At 35.9% G+C, this 23,701-nt stretch overlaps 3 protein-coding genes across 3 annotated transcripts; all 3 read right to left on the minus strand.

Moving 5' to 3' along the window:
* Window positions 1-122: 122 nt before the first annotated feature.
* LOC133705070 (uncharacterized) lies at window positions 123-1,255 on the minus strand. Its single transcript, XM_062130164.1, has 2 exons — window positions 901-1,255; window positions 123-737 (listed from the first exon to the last, which is right to left on the minus strand). Exons 1-2 carry the CDS (start codon window positions 1,051-1,053, stop codon window positions 123-125), a joined length of 768 nt encoding a protein of 255 aa, XP_061986148.1. The 5' UTR covers window positions 1,054-1,255.
* A 2,230-nt stretch (window positions 1,256-3,485) lies between these two features.
* LOC133705046 (putative U-box domain-containing protein 42) lies at window positions 3,486-8,420 on the minus strand. Its single transcript, XM_062130138.1, has 4 exons — window positions 8,175-8,420; window positions 6,437-7,603; window positions 5,529-5,838; window positions 3,486-5,263 (listed from the first exon to the last, which is right to left on the minus strand). Exons 1-4 carry the CDS (start codon window positions 8,178-8,180, stop codon window positions 3,669-3,671), a joined length of 3,078 nt encoding a protein of 1,025 aa, XP_061986122.1. The 5' UTR covers window positions 8,181-8,420; the 3' UTR covers window positions 3,486-3,668.
* Window positions 8,421-13,816: 5,396 nt separating this feature from the next.
* Window positions 13,817-23,558, minus strand: LOC133705565 (DNA-directed RNA polymerase 1B, mitochondrial-like). The gene is made up of 19 exons (XM_062130845.1): window positions 22,331-23,558; window positions 20,882-21,115; window positions 20,665-20,798; window positions 20,489-20,555; window positions 20,319-20,377; window positions 19,890-20,007; window positions 19,593-19,706; window positions 19,244-19,375; window positions 18,745-19,161; window positions 18,446-18,496; window positions 18,141-18,211; window positions 17,627-17,711; window positions 17,244-17,396; window positions 17,102-17,176; window positions 15,881-15,970; window positions 15,706-15,753; window positions 15,393-15,507; window positions 15,195-15,298; window positions 13,817-14,599 (listed from the first exon to the last, which is right to left on the minus strand). The coding sequence occupies exons 1-19, from the start codon at window positions 23,117-23,119 to the stop codon at window positions 14,489-14,491; spliced, it is 2,967 nt and encodes a 988-aa protein (XP_061986829.1). The 5' UTR covers window positions 23,120-23,558; the 3' UTR covers window positions 13,817-14,488.
* Window positions 23,559-23,701: the final 143 nt, after the last annotated feature.

Raw genomic sequence — 23,701 nt, forward strand, 5'->3', positions numbered from 1 at the left:
TTATTGTGTATATACTCTTATAAACTCTTATGGTTTGCAACTGTATGCTATATCACCCTAGTCCAGCCGATAAAACAAGGCTATCGGCACAAGAAGGCTGCAAGGATGCAGAATACAGGTGTTTACCCAGGTCGCCTGATGCAAAGGATTACTGCTGGTTTATCTCGCCATAATTCTGAAGCCTTCATTGGAGGTGTCTTGGTTTTCACCAGACGCTCCATCCCAATCTTATACTCTGGTGTTAGTTTCTGAACTGAGATGTTTTCAATAGTAGAATAAGGGGCAACACTGTCAACTACAGGAGGCGGTTGTACACAGCCACATGCTCTGGGCTCAGCTGGCCCTGCAGCTACAATCCCTTTAAAGATGTGATCATCTTTAATCTTAAAATCAGCGAGTGATTGTTCAAGTGGTTTATCATGATTCATACTACTACTGGCTTGCATCTTCCTTGAGTTGACAGATGCATAACTCTTGAAATTGCTATTGTTTCTGGAGACTATGCTGTTCGTGTTCCTTGCAGTGAGAGGAGCGTATGATTTCAGCGAAGGATCTGCGCATGCACTGGTTCTGTCCACGAAACGGGCTATGTGACCTCTCTTCATCCCAAACTGAGAAGATAGATCCACAGTGCTTATGCTAAGAAGCTCGGGCAAACATTTCCCAGAGGCCTCCAGCTTATCCCCATATTGCAGTAGAGCACGATCATGCAGGTATGACCTGATTTCCAATGCATCCTAGAGAGAGAGAGAGAGAGAGAATTGGAATTTGATAGTTTATAATGAGATGGATCAAAATTTTGACAACATGTTTCGTTAGTTGACAGTGAAGAAGCCAATATTTGTTAGATAACAGATTTTGATCAAATGAAAAGTGAAAAGCAAATTCCAAGTAACCAACCTTTTGCTGTTGTGTCATATTCATTGCATCCGTATCCTCTTTATTCATAATCTTCAAAGTTGGCACATCATCCCAACCTTCTTTCAACAACGTTGGAAGCAAGTCCTTCAAAACTCCGTTACCTACAAAATCCTCCACTGAGAAAGAAGCCATTTTCCTCTGCAGAAAAAGATGGTGTGATCTCTTGTTGCTAAAAGGGGCCTGGATGAACAAGCTGGTTGTGTTGTCCTCAGGCTAACAGTCAGATACAAAATATAAACCTTAAGTGTTTACTTGGACAATGTCAGTGACGAAACATGGATTGACATAAACCTTTTATACAAGTTTTTATTTTTATTTTCTTCTGATAAGTACAACAAACCTGTCCTAGTTGATGATGATATTTTATAAAATCTTCTAACGTTGCACAGATCGGTAACTTGATTGATCAAGTGTTTTGATATTAGCAGTCAAGTTATTTTACCTATTTGGTATAACATTGAAATCCATGTACTTTCCTTTGCACAAACTGTTGAAAAATCAGAGTGAAATTATGCCATATTAGAGAAAGAATGGAGGCTAAGTTACAAGAGCTAGAAACAATGTGAACACTAAGAACATTGCTTGGAGACGGTCAAAAGATTCCCAGAGAGATTGAGAGAAAGGAAAACGAAACGGCACAAGAAGAGCTCAACAAGTAGACTGCAATAGAATATTGAAGTCGTAATAGAGTTGACCCACAATGGCGGTGGGTTTTCCATTGCCGGCTGAAGCCTGCTGTGCTTATGTTGCCTTGGGAGTTGTTGTTTGTTATTGCCTATATCGTCGGCTGCTGTAGGATGTCTTGTAAGTAACGTGAAATTTCTATTGGATATCTTCCAATTTTTGTATTCTGCCGCCGCCTGCTTGCAATACGTGGGTCCTGAAGATAGAATTTACTCCTGAAAATCTGTACTGTATATAAAAGGTTCTTAAAGGGTGTTAGCATTTGTGAAGAGTATATAATACCCTCGTTACTTTAACATTTAAAATTATAGTATTTTGTACTTTTCAATTTTTAATTATCTTTTTTTTTTAAATCCTTCTAAATAAGAAACGTATTTTACCCTTACGCAGACCATGATGCCTCATATTCATAATACTATGCCGAGGATGAAAACAAATAAATAAATTTATCCTTGTTTATTTTTAAGTTTCAAAAGTATTTTAAAAATAAATAAATTTTTTAAAATTTTTTATTTGCTTCAAATTAATATTTTTTAGTATTTTTAGATCATTTTAATGCTATTATGTTAAAAATAATTTTTAAAAAATAATAATAAAATATTATTTTGATATATTTTTAAGTAAAAAACATTTTAAAAGAATAATTACAACCATATTCTCAAGCACGCCCTTAAGTTATGTTAGTTTCTTACAAGAAGCACCCAAACATCTTTTTTTAGTAGATTTTTTTCAAAGAGTTTGTGAACAAATAAAAAAAACTTAATTATTTTTTTTAATTGTACAAAGAATAAACTGTTTTTTTTTTATTGAGTTTGTATTTACCCAATTTTTTAAATTTATTTAAAAAATAATCAAATCCTTCTTGCAAATTAAGAATCTTAGATAAAAAAAATTAAGACAAAAACTTACATCCTTTCTAAATAAACATAATACTGTATATTAGGCATAAAGAAAAGGAAAAGAATCCTAGTTTAGAACCCTTCTTATCATTAAATTTGTTTATAAAACACTTCTCTTTGTATCTGGTGGACTAAGAACTTATTCAATCACTAAATTAAGTCCTAATTGTATAATCAAATTATATAGATTTTTAATTCTCTTGTAAAAAGCTACGGTACACCTTGTATTAATTCTTTTATTTTAAAACAAAATGATTTTTATTTTACAGTGAGCAACAATCTATGCAGTATTGTTTAACGACACGATCGACAAGTAGGTGTGAATCTTGAATCAATCGCTACCATGCACTCTGCAAAATTTTCGTGGTGGCTTCTCAGAAGGCAATGCTCTTTTTACATAGAACAAAATCCAGTTTGCTTGTACAGGATGTTTCAAACATCTGTTCATGTCCAATCTAGCTCGTTGAACCGGACGTTTCAAACATCCCCGTCAACATCTTTCTGCAACTTTGTGAACAAAATTCAAAACTATGAAACCATTTCGAAGAATTGTTCTGTGTCATTACGGAAAAGGCATTTCAAGATCAGACCTTTGAATTTCTCCAAAAGCACTTGAGAAGCCACCAAGATCTATTAGAAGTTTCGTGACATCGAAGCCAATATCTATATACACTTGCTTTTTTGTCAATATACAGCGAGTCCCAGCTCTCCTTTTTTAAACGACATGAAACTATACAAAAATTTCTATTTCACTATTATATATGATAGCATGTTTAATATTATGTATATGTATATGCTTAGTATGTATATATATCAAAATAAATTGATTATCAAGTTATTATCCTGTTTTTTAATTAAGTTTGGATTTTGATAATATAATAAATATTATGAATTATTATTTTTTAATTATTAGTTTTGAATAATATAATATTTTAGAAGATTATAAAATGCTATGTATTTTTATATATATTCGTTCTGGGATTTAGTGTAGGTGAGGTGTCTTTGTGACACAGCTCTTTCTTTGCCGGTCACGAACGCAGAATTTGGATCATTACAGTTCACATGATAACACTCCGATGCTTGACATGCCTTTATCACTATGAGATTACACTTGAAACCAGAACTTGTTTGCGTTCAAAAGCAGCAGTATATTGCACTAGGATTCTACATAGTATAGTGGGAAGTAGGGAAATTAGGCATCTTATTCAAATGCCTCAAGATCCGCTCAGCCATCTGCCTTGTATCAATATCCCCATGGTGAAAAGCATTGACCAGAGTGGCAGGTAACAACCTGTCCTGTGATATATCTGAAGCACACCTACTCCCTCCTTTTACCAAGAATCTATCAATTAACCAGAAGGATTTTTTCCATAAACCTTCTCCCTTGTGTTCTTTCACAGCATTCAGAACATGTTGGATGGTATTCACTTCACACAACATGCCAACACTCATCTCAACATCAACTTCGTCATCTAATAAAGTACATACTGCTGACAAAGCAGCTTCAACAACCTCAACATTTTCATGGTCCAAACATGCCAGCAATCTCTCCACTGCTTTTGCGTCAACTAAACAGAATGTGTTTTGCGAGGAACAAGCCCCTCTATGGACCGGGCACAAAGGTAGTTGTCTCTTTTTTGATGAAATGGAAGACAGGAATTTCGGCGGGTAGAAGAGTTTCAAGAACTTGGTTTTCTTTATTTGTGGTGGTTTTGATAAATTTATGGATTCCAACGAGAGATTCTCCAATCCAATTGCTGATAACTTCTGAACTTCATCACTTGATGTTTTCATGAGCAGTTCTGTGAATACTGAGGTGAAGTTGTAGTCTCTTGCTAGAAACAGCATTTGAGGTTCGTAAAGTGTGGTCGTGAATCTGACCAGAATGCTTACTAGTCCTTCTAAGTAAGGAATTACATACCTGCCTGTTCTTATACAGGTTCCTTGGATTTGATTGATTTGTTGTAAGATTGCAGGGACTGTATTCTTTCTGAGAAGAGCGAGATTTAGTGTCAGGCTCTGGTGGGGGAGTTTAGCAAGAAATGTTGATGAAACTGCCTGCTTCTGTGTGATTCGGGTTGTTTCATTTCTGCCAAGGATTAAGTTCTCGGGTTGACCCGCAGTTTTGCATAGTCTCTCTACTATAATGTGTCCCATGTAAGGTATGAGCACGATGAGTAGCTTGATTGCTGCGATCCCAAGTTCTTCATGGGGGTTATTGAGGAGTTCAACCAGGGTGTAGCTTGCTTCACTCTCTTTGACCATGGAGACAATGGTGCTCATTGATCTGGGAGACTTCGCCAGGCACAAAAGAATTCTAATGAGATTGATGTTGAGGTCATCAGGAGTGGAATGCTTGATCATCTCAATGAAGTTATACAGAACATAGTCTGAAGCTAATCTGTGGCCGTGAGAATTTACTTGGAGGTTCTCAAGGTCAAGCCCAGCCTCAAGTATATTTGCTAGCAATGCAGCGGCTTCACTTTTTGAGTTTATTGGTTCACCGTAGATTCTTCGAGTGAACATCTCTTCAACCATAATTTGAATGATTCCAGATTTTGCAAGTATTTTGGCATTAGGATGGCAGGATGCGATTTTTGCTAGAGCTTTGAATGCTGCTGTTCTGGTCAGAGTGTTTCCACCATGCACCATTTTGATAAGAGGTGGAGAAGCCCTCTCAGCCACATAAGTGTCTCTGTCATTTCCAAGTGAAATTTCCCCTAGGTATTCTGCCATTTCTGTCTGCATTTCCTCGGAACCTGTTTATTTTGAATTTCCATTAACGTTGTTGAGGCATATAATATTTATTTGCACACAAGGAAATTCTTTTTCATTATTTAAGCTGTCCAGAAAAACCAATTCTCTTAAACTAATTATCCACAATTAGAGTGACTAGTTCGAACCATTTTAATTAAAAGAAAGAAAAACTTTGCCATTCAACATGCTTGCTAATGCATCATTTTTTTTTTTTCACAAGACGTCCGGCTATGCTTTTGGTAGACTGTGAGAGTTTTTGGGAGCTACCTTCAGTGAGATGCTTTAGAAGGGGTTCCAAGAGTCCATTTTCTGCCATCTTCTTGATATTTTCTGGAGAACTCTCTAGATTCTTTAAGATTTCATCTGCTTTTTCTGAAGAGAAGGCATCATCAGGTTGATTGTATTTTATTCTGATCAGCATCAGAATTCCTCCAGGAACTGACCCAATTTTCTCCTGCAATGATTCGGACCTTGATAGCTCAAGTAGTAGTAGTAATGCTGCATGCCTTATGGGCTGGTGACCACTTGACATCATCTTGATTACTGTTGGCATGTCCACCATTTCAGATATCGTTATCTGCACAGAAAATCACCAGAGTTGAGTTACAATTCCTGGAAATTGTATTCATGGATTTCAATGGCTTATTTTCTAGATAAATGTGTATCCTCATGTTAGGGTTCATATTCAGACCCATAGAGAACAATTTGAATTGTTGAGGCTTCTTCAAAAAGATGCATGTTACATATAACCGAAGTTTCAGCCATGTTTTGGTCAATTATGGTGGTCTAATTGCTAAGCAATTGCAGGTGAGCTTCCTTGGAGGCAAATGCACCGATTCACATAAAAGCCTCCCCGGCAAGCAAATGGCTTGGTTGATTGTGTGTTGATATAAACTTTTTGCGAAATAAGATGAAGAATATGGGTGTCTTTTTGAAAATTGAACAGTTATTGCTCCTGATGATAATACTGGTAGACATTGGTTTAACCAATTGAGAGCAAATCTTCTCTCCGCATTGCCTAGTTTTAGAACATTGAGACAGAAATTTACTTGTGACTTCAAATTTCCTCTGGATGACATTCTAAAATCATGACACATGCACGCAAACACACATGTACTCTACCTTTTCTTTTACTTATGATATCATGTAAACATTATATGAAAGAAGAGCACAACCTTGGAATCATCATCCTCTTTTGTCAACTCTCGTAATAACTCCAGTGCTGCATATCTAACATCTCTATCTTTGTACTTCAGAAGCTTACAAAGCAATGGAAGTATTCCAGCATTGTGAACTTGTATCTTATTATACTGTTTCCTTTTGCAGATGTCTTGCAAATCCCTTATTGCTTCAAGCACCATACTCGGTGAAGCAGACACAAATAAAGCTGAACGTGAAATATTTATCCTTGCTACCTCGTTTCTTTCTTTCCATTCCTCTATTGTGGTCTTGAGAGCTACATTTGTTTTTAGAACTCTGCTCAGCAGCTTCTGCCCTGTGGTTGGGCAGAAAATTCCCTGCGAGTTATCGGACTCTTCCAACCACTCGGTAATTGCTTTCCTATCATATGTCACTCCACTTTGTAAGGTCACTGGATCATCCATGATCTGCTTCGTTAATGGACAGTAGAAAGTTTGATACAAAGGCTCCATATGATCAGTCATCCTTGCCAATGATGTTGATGAGCTGCTACTGCTGATGTGTTTCCTTGGCCTGCAGAGACTTGTGGGTTTCAGGAATTCTACAAAGTCTGGATCATTTAGTTCCCGAGAATTATCTGTGGACTCTTCAACACTGGCACGGTAGAGATCTGATTCTATTGTTACAGATTCTTCGTTTCGTCCCTCCTCTGAGAAATTCTTGTCTGGATCCAGCTCTTTGGTCTGCAATCCTTGGCTTTGGCCAACTTCAAAGTGAGCATTCAACATTTCATTTGAAAGAGCTTGAACTGAAACTTCTGCATATTCCTGGCCTTGAAATGTTGATGAAGGTATCAAGGTCAAGCATGCGCCCATCTCTTTTATCACGCTTTCCAGATGTGACATGTTGCTTTTCAGTTCAGATTCAGAATTTGAGATGGTGCCTCTTTGGCATTTGTTTACAAGATCCTTGGCCTCGGTGATGCTTCTGGATAGGGATTGAAGGATTTCCGTTGCATTATTCGTGGTGTACTCAGCTTTCTGCAACTCCATTATGACTGGGCAAATTCGGTAAAGGTAGCATCCAATTTCAGCCAAGTTTTCCCTTTCTATTTCCACCCATGTAATAGATTCAATGATCTCCGAAATTAATGTCAGCAAGTGTTTGGCAATACTAGCAGATGAAGTTGAATTTTTGCTGGGCTGGAGAAACAAAACAAAAAACGACAAGATTAGCAAGCCTCTCACACAAGATGTTTTTCTTAAGTTTGATTAGCGGCATAAAACCTCAATTAAGAGCTTGGGAACTCAATTCAAGAAAAGGTCAATAAACAGGAAACTGGATTTAGAGAATATTCCTAGCCAGGTGATATAGTTTTAAACTTACCCCCCAAAACAGGGGGGAAAAAAACAAAACCACTTCTATGTACATGGAAGTGGTTCAAAAACAAATATAAGCAGCAGAAGCTTTAGGTCAACAGATTGGAGTTCCAGTAAAAAAAAAGAGGCTGAATTTGATAACTGACTAGTAACTCTTTTGACTTCAAGAGGAATGAATGGATTTAGCAGGCTACTCCCTCTTTTGTTTGAAAATGGAGTTTTTGTACCTAAATATCTTGAACTCTTACCACCTTACTCTAATCCTGCACACTAAAACAAACGCAGAAGTATGTACATGGAAGTTTATTTAAAGGCCAGTTCAGTTTCTAACTTTTGAGGCTTACTCAAACTGTTAATACTAGATAGAAGCAAGATGGCATTGACAAACACATACCGACATCCAACCGGAGCCGCTACTTCTGATGCCTTCCCGCTGTGTGGACTCGATCGATGATCTCTACAGAACCTGGAGAAGTAGTCACTTATTCTTGTTGGAGAAGGCATCCGATAAGTTTATATTTTGCCATTGAACAAGTCTCTGATATATAGCTTAATTACGCAATTTTCACTAATCTTCCCAGCAAGAGATTTCCTTTCCCAGAAAACTATAATTTGCTGGCGAACTCTAAGGACTCCAACGTATTTGTGAGAGTGACTATCTTTTCTATATTGGTGCTTGATATATACAAGGCATAGAAATTAAAAGAAGACTCAGTCAGCATGGCTGTAATGGGAGTGGGACATGGGATTTGACAAATTGCATGGTTTGGTTTAAGGTTACTATCTGATTTTTCATCAGCCACCTTTCAAGATGGAAGCTTCAATTGTACGTATTTGACAAATTGTACGTATTTGTTGGAACACTACTATGCTCTTTCTTAGTCAAGCAGGCGTCTCTACTGCCCTGACCTGATGTTTTGAGAAGAAATGGCCCAAGAAATTAAGACTTTCTACAGGTGCCTGGATTTAACTTGTTTGACTTTCAGTACCTTGTAAAATGTGTTAAAGATATTTAGTGGTTAGATTAGTCTACTTGGTTTTATTTTATGAGCCAAGTCAAAATCAAAATGGTCTAGATTAATTCACTCCTCTTCCAGTACGTCATGGGCAGCACTGGATTTATCTGCAGGAATGTGATGTACACTTTCTTACCTTCCCAGATGCTGACGATTGAGTTAGAGGCTTGCAAGCCCCATTTAGAGTAAATTATTATTATTATTATTATTATTATTTGATCTTTACGTTTTTTATAGAATAATTAATTAATCCTTTCAAATTAAAAAAATCCAATATTGAACCCTTATACTTTTATATTTGTTTGTAACTCAGTTCTTTTTATTAGTTTTTTTATGATAATTTAATTATTTTTATTTTTTCAAGCTGCATTAACTTTTGCATGACGAGGAGGATATATAAAAAAAAAAAAAAAACATATTAAGGCCCCTGTTTTAGAAGCCATTATTTATGAGTGTTCGTGATTTCCAACAATTATTTATTGGCAGCAATCCTTTTTTTAACAGGATAAATTGGTAATTTAGCACTCAAAATTAAAAATACAGGTGAATTGACATGAGCAAAATATTTTAGTAAAATAGTAATATTTAGTAAGTATCGTGTTTATAAAGCATTATATGGTCAAACCGTGTTATTTATTGCTCAATTGATCAACTAATTTGTAATAATTAAAGAAATTAGTTGATCGATTTTAAAAATAACAAAAAAAATCTCAAAAATACCAAAACTAGTAGGTTTCAGTGAGATTTTTTATATTTAAAAATGTAACAATCTACGTAGCTACGTAATGGCTATTACAGGGAAAATGATATCCAAAAACACCTGTAAAAATTTAAACGTAATTTAACAGTCGAATCAAAAGTTATAGTCCTTTTGAGTTGTTATTCTAGTAAGGCACAATCAGACATCCTCTTGGGTCTAGATCTGTCTCACTGGACCATAAATACATCGTCTAGATCATCCACATAATCTGTTTTGGGCAAATTCTCGTTTAGTTATAGCAGACTCGCATCTGACTACTCAGAATCACCCACTATTGTGTGAATAATAATTTTTTAAGATTCTAATTGGAGTCTATTTTTGAATTTACAAGTTAGACAAAGATGTATATTTTGACTCATAAGACATTTAAAAAAAAAACTTCATAAAATTATGGTTTTTATGTGAAACGATCGACCAGTTAATACAATTATATCCAATCAATCGACCAATTGAGACAAAAAATTAGAGTTTGTCTATGTCACGCTTTAAAACACAACACGATCAAACTATATTATTTTATTGATATTTTTAAAATAGTATTATTCTATCAAATTTTTATGTTTATTGTGAAAATTTTATTAAAAAAAATCCTTTTAACATCTTAGCTCATGACCAGTTTTAGGAAGTCCCTCATATCTTGAGTTTTTGTTCGAACCTCGTTAAATGTGTTTGTTTTTGTGCTCATTTTCTGTTGGGATGCTTTTAGGGTATAGTAAGGCCGGAAAAGTGGAGTTTTTTTTTTTTTTTTTTTGCGATGCTTTACAATTCTGGGTCCTCCTTGTTTACATGATTATCATAATTTCTGGGTTTTTTTAACTATAATTTATTAGTATATATTAAAAAAATATTTTCACAACAAAGATATATTCAATTGGAAAAATTCATCATAATATACTGATAAAATTCCATTAATATATCTATTTATATTTACTAATTTTCTAGTAATAAATCCGATCAATCCAAAATAATATTTTTTAAAAAAATAAAAAAATAAATTATATATAACTTGAGATTTGCATGAGTTGACTATCAAAGAACCATCTCAACCTCATAGCTTAAGCTGTTAGGTGAGGTCTCAGAATATGATTTATATTATTTTCTAACTTACACACCCTTTCAAGTGAAAGCCCTTTGAGCTTGAAACTTGCACAGATTCACATTACTTTATGCTTAATTTTTATCAAATAAATAGGGATGGTGAGATTCGAACTCGAAACCACTTGGTCATTAAAGCTCTGATATCATGTCAAAAAACTATCTCAATCCAAAAGATTAAGCTATTAAATGAAATCACAAGATATGATTTATATTATTCTCTAACACACCCCCTCAAGTGAAAGTTCTTTGGGCTTGAAACTTGCATATACCCACATTACCTTGTGTTTAATTTTTATCAAATAAATAGGGATGATGAGATTTAAACTCGTGACCGCTTGGCTATCAAGACTCTAATACCATGTCAAAGAATCATCTCAACCTAATAGCTTAAACTGTTATGTGAGGTGTTAGGATATGATTTATATTATTCTCTAACATTGACATGTCAAATCAATTAAGTTTGTTCTGATTAAGTCCTACTCTATTCAATATAAAACTCAGGTTAAGTTGAATCGAGTTTAATAACATTAATAAAATTCATACAAATATCTTTTAATTTATATAAATGTCAGAAATTTAGTTAAACAATTAGATCAATCTAAAATAATGTTATTTTAAAAAAATTAAAAATAAAATCATATTTTACTTGAGATTTGATCGGGTTATGAGTTAACTTGTCAAATCAATTGGTTTGATCTGATTAAGTATCATCTAGTTTAATATAAAATGAACATTAAGTCAAATTGAGTTTAATAACATTGATAAAAACTCATATAAATATCTTTTAATTTATATAAATGTCATTAAATATATTTATAATAAAGATAAACAACGTTACAATTTAAAAATGATAATCTCAATTAACTTTTAGTCTTGCATTGAATTGTTAATGTAGTGTAAATGTTATAGAATTAACTTAAATGGTGATATATATATTATATAGATATAGATTTGCTTATACATGTGTGTGTAGTGCAATGTGTAATCAAATACATGCATGCATGTAACAAAATTCGTATCAGTCGTTTATAGTTATGAGTACAAGTTTTTATATTTTTGGAGAAAATATGAATTTAACCTATCTAAAGTCAAAACCCTAGTCCATGCAAGAACAAAAAAAAAATCCAAAGTGAAAGTCCTCTTGTGTTGCCACTGATGTCATTGACATGCATTCCAGACAGTATCACTAGCTAGTGATTCTAATTAATATCCTTAATTTTGCATTCAATTAGTGTGTGTGTGTGAGAGAGAGATTCTGGTTTGATTATGAACCAAATATGTTCCTCTGATTATTAATTCAATAAAATGTATATTTATCTTGATCTTATCCAAAAAAAAATATCAATAACACTGTGAATAAATATAATATTTTCAAAATACCAAAAATTTAAATGTGGGAAATAAGAAAAATATTGACCTGGGAATAGGTTTAAGTTGAGTTTATTTACTCTGTATTCTAAATAGTGTTCTATACTTATTATTATTATTACTATTATTAAAGAAATCAAGACTTTTTTTTTTCATCTGTCTCAAGTCAATTTTGTGAAAAAATCCACTAAACATGTGAAAAAAATTCTAGTTTATAACATGCCTTGGTTGCTTCCTGATATTACTCGTATTTCTTCATTTTGAAGCCTGTTCACTGTGGTTCCCATTCTTGTTACAGCATTTATCTGTCATTTCAATGGTGAGTTGGCTGATCTTCGTATCCTCTAAATTGCTTGCCTGTGGATTTGATTTGGGAACATTAGTGACATCTGTTTACTGGTTCTCTCAATGAAAATTGGTCAACAAAGAATGCCAGTTTCCCCTGGGATAGGGAGTGACCAGGCTTATCTGGGCACTTCTGGCTACTCTCCAAGGCCAGGTGCTTGACAAGTAGATATTTTTAGGATTGACAGTTCGCTGCCATTGCAAGGTGAGTAACTTAACTCTCTAGCTTGAAGTTCTAATCATGCAGGTATATAGTTCAGATCAAAAGAGGGATACATTTTGCATTTTAGTGCTTGAAAATATCGGATACAAGGGCCTTAAAACCTTTAAGATGGGACACTAGTGCTGTGGTGCATTAAATCTTTTATTCCCTTTTCTCCGAGCATGTAAACGCATTATCTTGGTTGGTGGTTCTGATTCTGTTGCCTGCTATGTATCCCAAATTGGTATCAGTTTCGAAGTTCCAATGCACTTTGATTGCATTAAAAAATGAGAAATTACTTCCAACTTGGGTCTATCTATCATCTTGTTCAATTGTTGATTCAACTTATAATCTTTCATGAATTCACCTTTAGTAGCAACAAAGAAGGATAAGGTCACGTCTGTCGTCATGATTTTCCTTGCTGTGTTCTCAAGTTTGGTGGCCGTATATAGTGATGCCTGTGCCCCATTCAGAAGAAATCCCTCTCCACATGCATGATTTTATTTGTTTTGATATTCAGCTTAGAAAATGGTCTTCTCATCATCTGCTTGAAGAACTCAACTGTGGAAGCGGTAAAAGATGCAAAGTTGCCTGGGAACTGCTTATGTACAAATCCAGATCTTTTCCCGACTGTGGTGTTCTGTAATGTTTTGTTGTACCGGCTTGAGCTACACATGGAGTAGAGTGCAATACGGTCGTCCATCTTGTGACGAGTCCATCGGTCTTTTAAGAACCATGTCTTCAGGAGTATTTGCAGTCCCCTGAATGTCATTGCATTTTTTGTTCTCAGCACATCACATTCTGGATTAATTATATTTAAGGACGAAGGTGATGATGATGGCAGGTCGTACGACTTTTGATATTTGCTACAGTACATCTGGAACCTTAAAACTCAAAATGCTTAATTAAAAAGATAATAGAGTGGTCCTGCTGTGCTTGCAATCAATTTTGCGGCAATTGATCGAACATTTCTTTTATTTATTCTTTTATTTTATTTTTTTGAGAAAGAAAGACAGATAAAAGATGATCATGGGAAAAACATTTCTTTCCCTCGTAATGAGTTAAGGATAAAAAATGCATTACCTTTGAGCACTGCCAGGCCAAATAGACCCAAATCTTATTTTGTGTGTTTCTTTGAACAGACCTGCCTTCTTTATCATTTCCAATTTAAATCTCTGACTCAACGACAACAAAAGAAAATAACAGTAAACTACCTGTTACAGAAAGAGCAAGTAAAACCTGAGGCCTTGGGAAAAAAACATCAACCTATATTATTTTTCCATATAAATTAGCAGCTTGCTTTAACTCGTAGCAAGAACAATACAAAAGCCCGTCCACGAATCAAATTAAAGATCCTATAGAAAAATTGGTACAAAGGTGGCAAAATACCACGAAGGAGACATGATCGTCATCCACTAAGGAACCACGGTATGCAAACCGAAGCTTTCATCATCATCAGTCTGTTTCAATGGCTTCATCAACATAATAATCCATTCTTCCAAAAAGCTTCGATTCCATTTTGCACCGAGCCATGACAAAGTAGCTTGCTTATTAACATAGTGTCGATCCTTCAAGCCATTGCATATGTTATTTCTGAATCTTTTCACAATGCAGATCCAGAAGATGCCACATTTAAGGTATGCAGAAGGATGGTGTCAGAGATATCTCCTCCTAATAATTAATCAGTTCTTGTGTTTAGACATGTTAAAAGGTACCTATGGGGGGGGGGGGGGGGGGGGGGGGTATGCCTCGTGCTTCTTTTCTTCTCAACCTTTTCTGCTCAATGTGGTTTAGGGTTCTCTTGTCACAATCTAAACCCAGTGATCAGCGAGTACAACTGCCATCACCTTGGGACCAAATGTCAGAGGTATTGAGTACATATCACGAAGGAAACTCACAAGTTTAGGGTCCGGTTCAGACTAGTTGAAGAAATAGGTTGATCGCAGGACATCTTTTAGATCAAAGACTCCTCGCTCTGGTAAGGGAGGAAATTTCAAGTTGGGGAATGAACTTTGGAAGCTTTCCAACAACTGCAAGCACAAACACAAACCAATAAATCTGGTAGTTATTAACATAACTCAACATGTAAGATTCTCAGTTTGAAAAAAAAAATTCAATACAGCCTAAAGATCACAAGTTACCAAATGGAATCAACAATGCATAATAGCTTGCTGTAAAGAGAGCATAATTTTTTAGGTGGCCCTTTTTCCTCCCATTTTATTGCTTACCAATAGAATTCTCAAGCTACAGAGAACTATTTCATTAAAGCACATGAAAGTCACAGCAGGTTCAAATTGTAATGTGCTTCAGTTCATGTTAGAAAGCTAACCTAAGTAACCAAATGAAAGAAAGGTCTGCTCTCACCCAATGACCTCCATTGTGACATGTGGGCGTGTGGTTTATAGATAAAGATCTAAACTGAACTGTTTATAGAACAATTTACCAGCTATGGATCGTGGCCATCTACTAATGCTTTGTATGTCAGTCATTTCAAAAGAAAACAAACAGTGGCAGTGTGAACTAGCAAAGCACAAGCTTGACCCATTTTAAAACCAGGAAAACAATTCCTCTCTAGGAGCAGTGCTTATATAAGGTTTGATGAGCATATAGTTAAAGATACTTTACATTCTCCAGTATTGGCGCCTCATAGAGCTCAACAAACTTTTCTCTGAGTATCCTGTTCATTTCATCAACATCGCAAGCATGTGTCCAGTATGAATCATGGACCCCTGTAGGTGGACACCAGAATGAAATAATAAGATTTCCCGAGAAAAATTACCAGGAGTCAAGAGGGAGTGAGAGAACTACTAGGCCAGCACAGACCTGCAAAGTTCAACCCTGCCTCTTTGCAGGCAACAGCAGTCATCATCATGTGAGAACCATCAAGGGAGTGGACAAAATTTGGAGGAAAAGCTGTTCTTTGCCGCTTAACCATGACCTATAACAAGCACAAAATTGTGGGATCATTCACTGAGTTCAACATGAAGCTGCTCTTTGCCCCTTGCCCATAAATTTTCAATCTCTTGTTTTGTATTTGTATTTTTTTTTTCAAGGATTGAGTAGAAGAAAGGCATGATTCACAGTTTTTTGAAGCTTGTTAGAAAAGAAAAAATAGGAAAAAGATCCATTAAACTACCTTGTCTGTTTCTCTTTTTAATGTCAGCACCTGAAGGGAAGTCTTAATCTACATACAAATCAAGAAAGCATCTTAGTCGCCTATCCAAATAAAAGGTGGTTTTCTACTTTCATTATATAATTGAGAACTATAAATCGGACAATTTCAAATAAATATTAATTTCCTAGATCATTACTAGATGCCTTCCCAACTGTCGATAAGGCTGTACAACAGGAAGTCCGAGTGGAGTGGTCCACTGAACAGGCTGATTTTCTGAAGCTATCACCTGTTTATATTCCAATTCAGCAGTCAGAAATTCCAGAACGCAGCAGAATATTCACAAGCAGTACAAAGTGTTGATGGTCGGGAACTGCTATATTTAACTGAAAACTCAAAGTTACTGAAAATGTATTAAGCTTGAGTGCTAATGGTATAGTATGCATGTTAGATAGAACATTATCCTTTGGGAAAGTAACGAAGTTACAAAACACCATTCCTCTATTCTCTTCGGTTTACATTTATTGTTGAAAAGATTGTCAAATTAACCTATCCCACCCTTTAACCATCAGAAACAAGGTCCGCAAGAAACAATTCAACTACATTCTTGTATCCCAATATCCTTAGTGATTTAAATGATCATACCATTACAAAATATGATCTGAAAATGGCAATGACCTGGCAAAGAAGTCATATATGACACTTGGTAGTTGGAACTGGATACTGAAGGCTAAAGGGAAACTACCAAATGAGAGGTACAAAAATGACTTGAGGTGATATAGTTACAAATGATTTTATCTCGAATCCCTTCAATAAGACAGCCTTAGCAGATGGGATTGAAAACAGGATTCAGTAACCAGCTTTAACAAGTCTTGAAGTCTGGAACTAAGGGCACAGCTGAGCTGAATAAGCTTATTCCCACATTGACCGCATTAACACCAATTTAAAGCTCTCTCCCAACAGATGGATTATAAGGAATCAAAGACTTTCCATATCATCAAAAGATGATTAATGAAGATACTTCGACTATCTAAATCCAACAAAGCTCACTGATACTATAACTTAAGCAGAAAACCTAAGAGGGGCAAACCTTACAAAAGCATTAAATAAAATTACCAGGTCAGGATTTTGGGGATACAAGTGAAAAGGACATTGACCATAAAGAAGTGTCTTATCAAGATTCTCGCTTGAGCAGTCCCATATGTGGGACGTATCAAATGACAGGGCATAAACTATCCTGCTATGCAAAGCAAATGAAACACACCTTTGCACATTCTCCAAGCCAAGCCATAATCAAGTGAAAAGGACATGACCAAAAAGAAGTGTCTTATCAAGATTCTCGCTTGAGCAGTCCCATATGTGGGACGTATCAAATGACAGGGCAAAAACTATCCTGCTATGCAAAGCTAATGAAACACACCTTTGCACATTCTCCAAGCCAAGCCATAATCCCTCTTGCACCTTCAAACATCTCTTCCAAAGCCATCAAGGTGGTCTGTTCATGTGGTGAAATAATTAGCACAATCCTCCTTTGCAGGCACACACAAACACACAGCACTTACTTTTGCTGCATAGCAGGCTGCAGAATACAGCTGTGGATCATCTGCAATGATACAACGCTCTTTTAACCTCCTTTTGATTTGGTCACGGGCACCAATATAAGTGACCCCATACACTGATGTCATCACCGTCTGCTTTACCAACTTCCGGTCCACCTGGGATTCAATGTTAAAGGAGAGCTGTTAGCAACATAATATAAGAGGTCATGTACAAGTATGCCCAGGTATGTTTGGTGACAAAATGAGTCCACTGATCCTAAAACCTAATTGTGTCAGTGTATATTGTTGTAATAAGAAATCATTCATAATATTAACGATTCAAATAATGTTAATTGAATAATCCCATGCATATTCAGCACCATTAATAAACATGAGAAGGCAGAAACCTGATTGACTAAAAGCTTAGCATGCACTGAATTCGGATTAATTGCAGGATCTTTTTCTGCATCTCTTTGCATGATATCAAGAACTCTACATCAAAAACAGCAATAGAATTAGATGTTAGATGTTCTAACAAAAATAACACTAGGTAATTATATGGGTTTTTAGTGTAACAATTGAACATGAGTTGTTGGCAATTGTTCCAGAAGCAATACATATGATGAAAATTCAATAATTCATGCTATACCAACATGAAATTTAAAAATCATAGATACAAGTTGCCATCATAACCAGATTCAGGTATTCCAAAATTTACCATTTTATTACCCTATTTTTTTCAGACTAATCAGTCTGCCTACTCCCTGTAGATATGGGTATAAGTTAATCCAAATTTAAGAAAAAGGTTCACCTAATTCCCAACCAATTGTAAAGAATAGTCGTCATGTTGTAGTTGGCTGCCCCTAATCACCTTCAAACTAACTCAATTTCTACAGAGTTGCAGTGAGAGAGAGACCCTACCTCTTCGCAATTCCTGAGTAAACATCAGCAGGTTTTTCTCCCCCGACCAGATTTACTGCAGCAGCTCCCAACTAATGAAAAATTCAATTCAGTTATATTGCTTAATATAAAACTTCAGTGAAGTACAACAAACTCACACCATGCACTCTTAAAGATCCTTAGTCATAATTGTGACTTCAAAAACACTTAAGTTGCGGAAAAAAATTATGAACCTTGATGCAAAATTTAACAAGTTCCAAGTTTCCAAATTTAAGATTTAAAGATACAGCAACTTTCTTAAGTCAACTTGAACAGAAATTTTTTACCCTGTCCCTTCCTAGAGCAGCATAGTGCTGCAAGCCATTGCACGAACCATCCTTGGAAAAGTAAAAACAAAAACAAAAAAGAAACATAAGAATCAATTCTTGATCAATGTACATCCCTGTACTGCAAATTCAACATGAAAAGTAAAACACAAAGAAAGAAAAGGTTATATTCTTCGAAGACAAAACAACAAACATTAGCCAACAAATCTGCTCCAGAGTTCATCACAACTCATCATAAGCAGGCTTCAACTTTATTTTTTCACAGAACTCAAAGTTGGAACTACTGAAAGAAAAAGTACCTGGTGAACAGGTGTATGTGAAGTAGCAGTCTCTGGAGAAGGGCTTCTCAAAGCTTCTGATAGATTAATACACGCTGCCAAGCATTGAAAAGGATCCTCTGCACCCAACCACCACCTTCGTCCTTCAAGAGGTTGGTCAGCAGAATCAAAGATATCATCCAGATGATTCTCAGTAAATGATATTCGACCATCATAGGATAACTTGTCTACACCACCAGCATACAGATTTGCTAAATGTATCTTCAGCCACCGTAAACCAGACTTCCCAAGAGGTCGTCCCTCTGCAAACTCTAGGATTCCCCGACACACATCAGAGCCAAGATGATTCAAATATGGGTGCATGGGGTAAGCACGACCGCGAAAATCAAGGTTGTGTGGATAGTAAAAGCCTTCCTCGTCCTTCATCTTTCTAGCTACCTGCTCCAAGTTATAACAATTTAACAAGTCATCTACAGACATGCAAACAATTTTATTTTCAGAAAACAATGGAGCTTCTTACCGCAAGTTTTAGTTCAATATCACAACGCTGGGAATGTCGCTCACTATTCTCCTTTTTCACACTTCTAACTTTCCACGTCCATTTCCGAATTTCAGCTTCATCTTCTGTTTGTGGCTCCTCGGGCAGAGGAGCCTATTAAGTTTTTATAAGTAAATACAAAAGAGTTTGAAGGGGAAAAGAGATTTCAACAAAAAGAAAGGAGGGAAAGATCAAGGACCAGCACAGGCAATGCTAATTAGGACAGTTACTCAAAAGACAATGGAGCAAAAGAACAGAGAATTTCTTTCATTATAAATGAAAAAAAAACAAACAAAGAAGGAAAAAAAACTCTGCTCATTAAATAACTCACATCTTCACGGTCAACCAAGCCAGCAAGATGGCCTCCACTAGCCCATATTCTATCAACTACCACAAGGACCCTTTTATTTATTCTCCATTTGGTATTTCCAAGAGTATCCAGGGCCTGACTCACCAAAAAAGCATACGAAATTATTGCAACAAACAAATAAATGAAGACAGGTTTGGGTGCAAGTTTGAAGTCAGTCACAAGTATTCACCATTCGTCAAGTAAATGTATCAATTTTAGTGACATATTTGTCAGTGGAAAATAGATAGAATCAACTTAAGCATTGATTTCAAACCTTACCTTAAAAACAGGCTCTAATTGATTCCTTGAAGCCCTTTTAACTGCATCGCGTTGTTGTTTTGATCCATGGATTCGCATAACATAGGAGGGTAAAAACAAGTGTGCACCTTGGTCATACCTGTTGAAATATAGCAAAAGTTAAGAGGAAAGAAATCAGTACACCACTTAATGTCTAATAAGCTGTCTTAAAGAAGAATTGATTAAGATGGTCTGGTCATTTTATTTTGTAAAGCAGTAAGCTTGACATACAATATGTTACTAAGAACAACTGAAATAAACCAACTTCTTTTTAGTAACAATTCTTACATGGAGAATATATCACTGCTTAGAACCAACTGTTCTATTAAACTAGTTTAACTTGAAACATTGTACAAGGATTGGTATAAACAAAAAGAAAAATGTCAAAATATAGAGAATTGAAATCCATACCCTGTCCAGTTTAGAGGAGGCACCAACATTGGCATATAAGGGATGACCATGTGCCTAGCCTGTTCGGATGATAAGAATTAGTATCATCCTAATACCTTAAGGAAGATATAATCTTTAAATATATCCAAAGATATACCAGAGCCAAAACAGTGTAAAAAAGAGTTACTTACAGATTTCTCGAGGCCTTTGCGAACAAGTGGGTCGCACTCAATGACACCATATCTCCGACTACTTTTCCTATCCAAATGTAAGCCAAAAAAAATTTTAGATGGTGATATGAGTGTGTGTGAGAGAGAGAGAGGGGGGGAGGGGAGTCATTAATTAAACAGAGATTTCAATTTCTCACTGTGTATCTTTTGTGATGGTTTTAAGGGTATGCACAAATGCAGGGCGAATATCAGGCGGACCATCTCCTATTTGATCAATTGGAGGTTGTATATAGGCAGTTTCTATCATTAATTGAATCAAGCGGGAGCCAACCTGGGATAGATAAGCATCAGAGGAAATGCAGAGAAAAATGGCACTTCTATGTGACTACATTTACAGCAAGAGATATCACAAACCTTAACATGTTCTTCCTGACCCCAAGGCCTTGAATCATCATGACCCTTCACAATTCGTCTTACTTGCTGAACCTTTTGTTTTTTAATCAGTGTGGTTACTTTTTTCCTCAGTTTCTCCTGTTCCTTGCTTAGTTTCTCTCCTTCCTCAATAGCAGCATCAGACTCAACTTCAGATATCTTGTCTTCCGCATTCTTCCTCTTCTTAGTCTTCTCCAAAAACTTGTGTATCCTACCCTGATCCACATAAGAGATTATTGCGTACAAGTTCTAATCATGAAAGGGCCTACCTCCATTGGTTGTCAACCATATTTAAGCAGCAAAACAGTAAGAATGCTGAGAAGTATACAGTCTTCCAAAGAATCGTATGCTTTAACATAAGATTGACAGGCAAACTATGTGAAATCAATAATTCATTCAACAAGAGCTTCAAAAGCAATGTAAGTCATGTTGTGGACCTCAACTCATGTGTATGGTCACCAATGATGACTCTTGGTTTTGACTGATCCCTGATTCATAGGGCTTGATTTTTGCTGTTCCTTCATTTCGATTTTCTAAGAAAATATTTTCTGGCGCATCTACTGTACGATCCTTCCAGAAAAGGGAAACACGCCATCCTTTATCATGTTAGCTTTTTGTTATCACTTGTCAAAGAAAAAAAAAAGGATATTTGAAAGTAGTCTTTGTATTCTGTTGACGATGATTGACTGAAGTTCAACAAATTCCCAAATATATGACATCTGGCACCTTAGAGTTCGACACCACTAAGATTGATTTTCTGCTTTAAATCTAAATATTTTTATATATATAGTTTATGAAAATAAATCTAGATTTATTTAAGCACAAACAAGAAATCAACTTGACAAGTAATAAGAAATTCCAGCATCCTACACAAACTAATCGCATACCATATGAACAAGACAAACAAAACTGTATTGATTATCACAACAACAACAACCAAAAAGCGCCATGCAAGTTTCCCATCAGACGATTACTAAACACCAAAAGAAGTGCTTGAGATTTGAAAAATTGAATCAACTAAAATGTGTTATCTAAAGGACATATTAATGTTATGAAGAAACATGAAAAGGTATTAGAATATCAATATAGAAGCACAGTATCCTACAGTTAGCTGGAAACATTTAAGAAAGCTCCATAGACACAACTGGAGGTATTGAAGGGATGGGAGAATAGAGGATAAGTTATCTCATGGAATTCAACTAAAGGGCCAAATTACTATATGAACCAAGCAAAGCGAATTCTTCTAATGAGTTTCAAACTGACATTCCTACAGCCCCATACCTGTGTGTTCTCTTTGCCTTACATTTCCAACTTAAAATAGAAACAGAAAAAAAAAAAGCAGTAGTTTGATCCTAAATATTTAATCAAATCCAACTAAACTTCAAGAACAAAACACTAAAAACCAAAAATTTAATATTCTGAGTCATTCACCTCGTGCTCAATGGCTTCGCCAACAACGGATGCGGCTTGAACCACCCTGATACTGGCACTCCCCCCATTACCAGTCATCAACAACCCCATCAACTTATGCATAGTAATCACTGCCATCATATCTGCGGGCAAGTCATTAAAATGGGCTCTATGAGATACCCTCAAGTTCCGCTTACACAATTCTTGCTCTGCAACAATTGCATCCCTCAAAGGCTCAAACCAACCAAGAAACAAAGACTTTACATAAGGCAAATTAGGTGCCAGTTTCTGCTCGCACATGTCCTCTAACATCTCCTGATACTCTTGCGCCGCCTGTTCCCACGCTTCTGTCTCCATCTTTATTTGCCTCCTTTTGAGAATAGCATACTTTCCAATCCCCATACCTGCCACCATTTTCTTCTCTTGAGGCCTAAACTGTGGTTCCATATTCTGGAAATGCTTGTTAACTTGCTCCATTAGTCCTTGAAAATCATCAGACCCGGAAAGGTCTGATTCGTCATTTGAAGGAATCACATCTGCAGCCGCTGCTGTTGCATACCCCTTGAAGAAAAAAGGGGAGAGATCAAAAGGTTTTGTTAAATCACCAAAACTAGAATTGCACAATTTGTCATTTTGAGGAAAAACACCAATCTGACGAGAACATAGGAAAGAAAATGCTGAATTTAGGCATTTTTTGGCATCTGGGGATCTGATATTTTCTATAAAGGTGGAGTCTTTAAAGAAGTTACTAGAATTCGAGGGAAATTTCAGCTGTTTAGAAGGAGAACATTTGGCTAAGGTTCTCCACATGATGTAGAAAACAATAACTATGAACCAATGATTTATTGTTACAATCTAAAAGGACAGGGCTTTAAATTGGAGTCAAGAAGGGAAATAGCAGTGAAAATAATGGAGGGCATAGAAAAAAAATTGAAGAGAAGTGAGGGAGAATATGAATTAGAGAGGGGGGGAGCAGGAGAGAGAATGATGAAACGGAGATGGTGAAAGAATCAAAATCTTTGTAAATGTGAGATATCGAGAAAGGTGGAGGTGGGAATGGTGAGGGAAGCTTTGCTGCCGCCTTTAAACCCTCCTTAAAACCTACGAGGGGAGGTCTTCTTCAATCTCTTTGCATGGATCCATGGGTTTTAAGGCCTGACCCGTTTAGTGACTTACGGAGCCATGGACCATGCTTAATTTGGGAAAAGCTATCGTAATTTGGTATTTGGGTTCACCCAATTGCTCCGGGCAATCCCCAAAAGAATTCGGTTTGCAAATTACATTTATTATTTGTAAGTTTTAAAAACTAATGTTCTTTTAATTTTCCTTGGACCTGACTTTAGCTAGCTAGTCAAAACTTTATTTGACCTGCATTTATTTAGTTAATCGTAA

The sequence above is a fragment of the Populus nigra genome, chromosome 10, assembly GCF_951802175.1.
Source record: "Populus nigra chromosome 10, ddPopNigr1.1, whole genome shotgun sequence".
Taxonomy (NCBI): Eukaryota; Viridiplantae; Streptophyta; class Magnoliopsida; order Malpighiales; family Salicaceae; genus Populus; species Populus nigra.